Source organism: Dendrobates tinctorius, unplaced genomic scaffold, assembly GCF_039654945.1.
Source record: "Dendrobates tinctorius isolate UK_male_01 unplaced genomic scaffold, ASM3965494v1 ptg000107l, whole genome shotgun sequence".
NCBI lineage: Eukaryota > Metazoa > Chordata > Amphibia > Anura > Dendrobatidae > Dendrobates > Dendrobates tinctorius.
In genome coordinates, this window is record NW_027361775.1 from 46,764,434 (window position 1) to 46,770,433 (window position 6,000).

Sequence of the window (6,000 nt, forward strand, 5' to 3'; positions counted from 1 at the left end):
TACTTCCTAGACACAGTGGAGGCCGTGTTTGAATTTATTCAGAGAAGTCGGAGAATGATTGTTGTGTTGAGTCCTGACTATTTGACAGATAAAAGCATTAGCATGCTGGAATTAAAGCTCGGCATAGTGTGTCATAATGCTGTATGCACCAGTCTTATCATTGTGGAATATAAACAACTCCATGGAACACACACCACCATTTCTAAGCTGAAGGAGAGTGTGCCCTTTGTGCGCTGGGATGGGGAAAGTTCCAGGCGCAGCAGCTCCAGGTTTTGGAAGGCCTTAAGATTGGTATTGCCCTTGCGAAGCCTGAATACAAGATCAAGCTGGAATGAGAGCTGTTCTTCCCAATCAGATATCAGTCTTGATCAGATTCAGAAGAAAAAGAGACGTTTAAAAGAAACATCATTCGCGCCTCCCCCTAAAACCAATGACAATGACAAAAATGTGTCTATAGGCACAGTAAAAGTTAAAAATGGGCCCAAGGGTGGAAAGGCCTGTCAGTGCTGTGTGACTTATTGTGATAGTGATAATAGACTTAGAAGTAAATGCCGAGCTGGAGAAAAGCCTAAATGGGAGACACATTTATGTAAACCCGTCACATATGGAAATAAAACTCGTTGGGTACAAAATGGCACAGTCCAGCAAGCCCCAGCGCCACCACCTGTTGCTACCTTCAGCCTACAGCAGTATACAGATTTATCCAATAATAACAGCGATTTCTATGTCCTTTAATATAAAACATGGGTAAAAGATGATACTCATGATATGGAGTGGAGATCAGTGTAAAATGTGGACACAAAACAAATGAGACCTTCTAAATGAAAACCCTTCGTTCTTTCAAGAAGATGGAGATTGAGGACGTAATAATGAACATATAAGAAAATCCTGAGCAGATTCTATAACAATAGATATCTCGAACTAAACCTTTTGAGTTCTTGTGTCATCATTTGGAATATTAAGGTTTTTCAGTTTGGGTATTTTAACTATAATTTATTATTTCAAAGCCAAACAATGGACCACTGTGGACTTTTTCCTGCCATCATTATGTCTCTTCTGTCATCAAGTCACTGAAGAGACTTTTGTCTTCCGCCAAAGCATCCCAATCTAATGTAAGATATAATAACATGATAAATCTGGGAGCACCTGCCAACCTGTAATAGGCATTTGTAAAGGAAATAAATCAACCTCAGTGGTATCTTATAAACTTGGATGTAATATAATCTGTCATCAATATGGGTAAATATAGCGGACACTTTTACTGACTGATATCTTTGGGTGTTGAATTCTATGATTACACTTTTTTTTGCTAATACAAATCTTTCTCCCCATGACGTTCATAAGAGTCTAACTTATTTTTGACGCCTCAGAAAATATCACTTACAGTATGTATGAGTATAACGGTGGTTATAGTACATTTTTCAGTTTCATTGAATAGTTTACGTGACTGATAGCTTCAGCAATAAGGAAATATCAAAAATATGCTCATTACTTTTAAGCCCCTGAACAACATCTTTTTGGAACCTCATTCAGAGAATTTATGGATGATTCACATGTAATTTATACTTTTTGTAACAACTACATACATGGTTTGGAAAATGAGTTACAGTGGCATGTAAACATTTGGGCACTACTGGTCAAAATTACTGTTATTACGAATAGTTAAGCAAGTTGATGATGAAATTATCTCTAAACGGGCTAAGGTTAACGATGACGCAGTTCCTTGGAACTTAGGCAAAAAGTTAAATATATTTTCATCTTTTACATTTTAAAAATTGCAAAATGGACCGATGCAAATGTTTGGGGACCCTAAATAGTTAGTATTCAGTAGCACCACCTTTTGAAAGTATCACAGCTTGTAAACCTTTTTTGTAGACAGTGAAGAGTCTTTTAATTCTTGTTTGAGGGATTTTCATTCATTATTCCTTGGAAAATTCTACCTGTTCTGTGAGATTCCTTGGTCGTCTTGCATGCACTGCTTTTTTGAGGTCTAGACACAGCTTTTCAATGATGTTCAGATCAGGGATCTGTGAGGGTCATTGTAAAACCTTCACCTTGCTGCTTGATGTAGTCTATTGTGGATTTTGACATGTGTTTATGATCATTATCCATCTGTAGAAGCCATCCTCTTTTCAACTTCAGATTTTTTACAGATGGTGTTTTGTTTGCATCAAGAAATTGTTGAAACTTCATTGAATCCATTCTTCCCTCCACCTGTAAATTTTTCCCTGTGCCATTGGCTGCAACAAAATCCCAAAGCATGATTGTTCCACCCCCATGCTTAATGGTTAGCGAGATGTGCTTTTCCTGAAATTCTGTTGCCCTTTTTTAGAATAATGTACCAAAACTCCCTCCAGAGTCTGCTAAATCTTTCTGAAGGTCTTTTGCAGTCAGGCCGGGGTTCTGATTTGTCTCTCTAGAGATCCTACGAGAAGCTCTCACTGAAATTTTGCTTGGTCTTCCAGACCTGCCATTTCTTAATTACATTTTGAACTGAGGAAAGGGCAACTTGAAAACCCTTTGCTTTTTTCTTATAGCTTTCTCCTGTTTTGTGGGCCTCCACCATTTTCAGAGTGCTAGGCAGTGGCTTAGAAGAACCCATGGCTGCTGTTTTTTGGCACAAGCTTAGAGGAGGCTGGGTTTTTATAAAGCTGGGAAATTTGCATCACCTAACTAAAGTATAAAACCTTGGTCAAAGTTAACTGAGCACATAGATATCCAAGGGTGTGCAAACCTTTGCATCTGCCCATTTTGCTCTTTGTAATTTTTAAAATGAAAACATTTTTTTTTTGCTTAAAATACAAAGCAAATGTGTCATCTTTAACTTTAGGCCTTTTAGATATCATTTCATCTTCAACTTGCTTAACTGTTCATAGTAATTTTGACCAGGGATGACTAAACTTTAATTACATGATGAAAGTGTAATTGTTACAGCCATAAACCACTTTTATTATTAAACTAACTACTTCTGATATTTGGTGTTGATCACTTTATCGGCTGCCAATTATTTTCTGCAGATTACCAAGTAGTTAAAAATTCTTTATATTCATTTATGACATTTACAGCTGATCTGGATCTTTTAGACCAAATTTTCTTTCAGATGTGGCATGCCAAGGTTTTACTGATCTATAACTTACAAGGAAAACTGATCATGTTTTCTTGTAACGACTGCTGGATCTGGTTGTTCCCTATCCAGTATTATATGCACTTAAGTTTTAAGGTATCTGAGGAGGAACATATCTCCTTGTAAACCATGCCAAGCTGATTTAAGGTGACTTATTGGTCATGCAAAGCTCCTCTGGGAACTTAAATATGCAAATATCCTCTACAGAAAGGAAGAGGAATAGAACTCTTCTATTCCGTCAATTTGGGGTAGCAGTGCTAAAATTCAGTATCAACCCTGTAAGGAGCTTTACCACATGATTTAGAATTGAAAAAAACAAACCAGACATGTTTTGGGGTGTTTGAACCTTATCAGTGCAAATTCCTATAATTACACCAAACATATAATAAAACACAAGTACATTCTTTTTGAAGAGTATCACAACTTTATTAATAAACAAATAAAATCCAACTACAAAAAATTACCCTTAAAAAAATGTGAAAATCCAATTTAGAAAGAAAAATGGGCAATGTGATCAAAAAGCATGAAAAATACACAGCATCTCAGACAATTTAGTAAATTGGTAAGGGCATAAATTTATATGTCACAACTACCAGGAAATTATAGTCTATACAGTAACTATTATGTCAGTACAACTTGTTCCTGAACAAATGTAGCATCAACTCAGAAAATCAGTCACATTATAGATGTATATAACTTAAGACAATGAGAGACAAATATTGGTGCCCATTGCCCCCCTGATGCAGCTGACGTGAAAGACGCATTAGAGTACTTGACAGTGTGGTTTCTGTTTCATAATGGCACATGTTGGGTATGGTGGCTGATTTATGTACTATTTTATTCTACATGCACCAATATTGGCGGTTGTTTCATTGGGGCAAACACCCCTAAACACTTATCTGCAAATGGAGTGTCTGGTTTGATTTTTTTCCCAATTCATGTTGCAAGGCTCATTAAAGGGTTGACCTAGACTTTTAAAATTGCTAACCCCTTTAGGTGGTACCAGAGTTCTAGTCCTCTTCCTCTCTGAAAATGATATTTGGTTACTTAAAGTGAACCTGTCACCTGTTTTGGTCGCTATAAGATGAGGCCACTGCGTTTTAGAGCTTATCGATGTGATCCGGTCCTATGGGTGTTGCAGGTCCGGGTCAGGTGCCTATCATCTTTTTGTGATGCCGCCCTCCTGCTTGCGTCCTTGCTCCTGGCATCGCACTTCTACACAGGCTTACTTCTCTGCCATGCTGAGGGCAGAGCAAAGTACTGCAGTGCGGAGGTGCTGGGAAATGTCAAAGATGCCCAGCTCCTGCGCATTGCAGTACTATTCTCTGCCCTCAACAGGGCACAGAAGTACGCCTGCGCAGAAGTGCGATGCTGGGAGTGATGAAGCAAGCAGGAGGACAGCATTGCAAGTAGATGGGAGTCGCCGGGCCCGGACCTGCGACACCCCCCGGGGAGTATAATAAAACTTATTTTTCTTACCTTGCAGGTTGGACCGGGGGCTTATCTACAGTATTATAGAATGCTGTAGATAAGCCCTGAAAGGCAATGGCCGCATCTTATAGCAGCCAAAACAGGTGACAGGTGTACTTTCAGTTTCAAAGAATATTGCATTCTGGAATCACATCATTTTACGTTGGAACAGGATTATTGATAATTCATTCTCAAAAATGGCATGAGAGAACACTTAATTACATTTTTGAAGTGCTTAAGGGGACTGTCCAATGCATAAAATGCCCTGTATAGTATCTATTTATAAGTCCCAATCACTTTTGTAATTTGGTTTATTTGAATATTTCCTACTGTTTCACTATTGCGAAGGAATGGGGAGACAAAAAAGCACAATAGGGTCTTATCCACGTTACAAAGGAAGGAATATAACAAGAAACTTGCTCACCTGGTTAGGATGAGATAAGAGCATATAGTCTGGCGGCTGCTGCTGCAGACCCACAGGTCCTCAGTGACCAGAAGAAGTCATGTATTCAATGGGAATTTGTCAAAATTCAATGACATCACGGGGTTAACTAATCCAATAGGTTATATTACAGAGATGTGTAAAATGAAAAAAAAAAAATTAATACAATAATTATTAATATCATTAATAATATCTTTGCACTTTTTTAATGGGAATTTATAATAAAAATAATGATTTTATTCTATATTTAATATAAAGATTCTATTGGACTGGCTTGTAAAAAAAGCAAACTGCATGGTAGTCCAGCTGTAGCTAAGTGCACACGTAGATTTTCGTCCTGCGGATTTTTCCGCACAGATTTCAAGAAATCCGCAGGTCAAATGACCTGCATTTTTCCTGCGGATTTCCAGCGGTTTTTGTGCGGTTTTCCACTGCAGTTTTCCCCCTGCGGATTTGGAGACTGGAGCAGGTGGAAAACCGCACAAAAGAAGTGACATGCTGCTTTTTTGTACCGCACAAAAACTGCGCGGAAAAAACCGCAGCGTCTGCACAGCGGTTTTTTTCTACATTGCTTTACATTGTACTGTAAATCACTTTGCGGATCTACAGCGTTTCTGCGTGGTAACATCCGCTGCGGATCCGCAGGAAAAATGCATCATGTGCACATAGCCTAAGGCATCTGCTTTTGAACTTGAATGATCCTTTTACTATTTGTTCTTGTCCATTCGAGTGGAGATTGGGTTCTTACCTTTTTTCCTCTTTTTTGAAAGTTGCAGTCTAGATTTGGTACCTAGTATTGAAGATATTATTAATGATATTTATAATTGTTGATTTTTTTTTTTCATTTTACACATCTCTGTAATATAACCTATTGATTAGTTAACCCTTTGATGTCATTAAACTTTGATTTTGTGTCATCTGATCTCTTGGCACTCCTTTTTTTGAAACTCCGCGTCCTCTCAGA

The 6,000-nt window shown here is 38.1% G+C and overlaps 1 protein-coding gene across 2 annotated transcripts in view; it reads left to right on the top strand.

Moving 5' to 3' along the window:
* Positions 1-1,331, top strand: part of IL1RAP (interleukin 1 receptor accessory protein) — a 340,076-nt gene extending 338,745 nt beyond the window's left edge. For both annotated transcript variants that reach the window (XM_073589429.1, XM_073589428.1), the window contains exon 11: positions 11-1,331. In XM_073589429.1, coding sequence (XP_073445530.1) covers positions 11-735 — 725 coding nt within the window. In that variant the 3' untranslated portion in view covers positions 736-1,331. The remainder of the gene's footprint in view (positions 1-10) is intronic.
* The last annotated feature ends 4,669 nt before the right edge of the window (positions 1,332-6,000 follow it).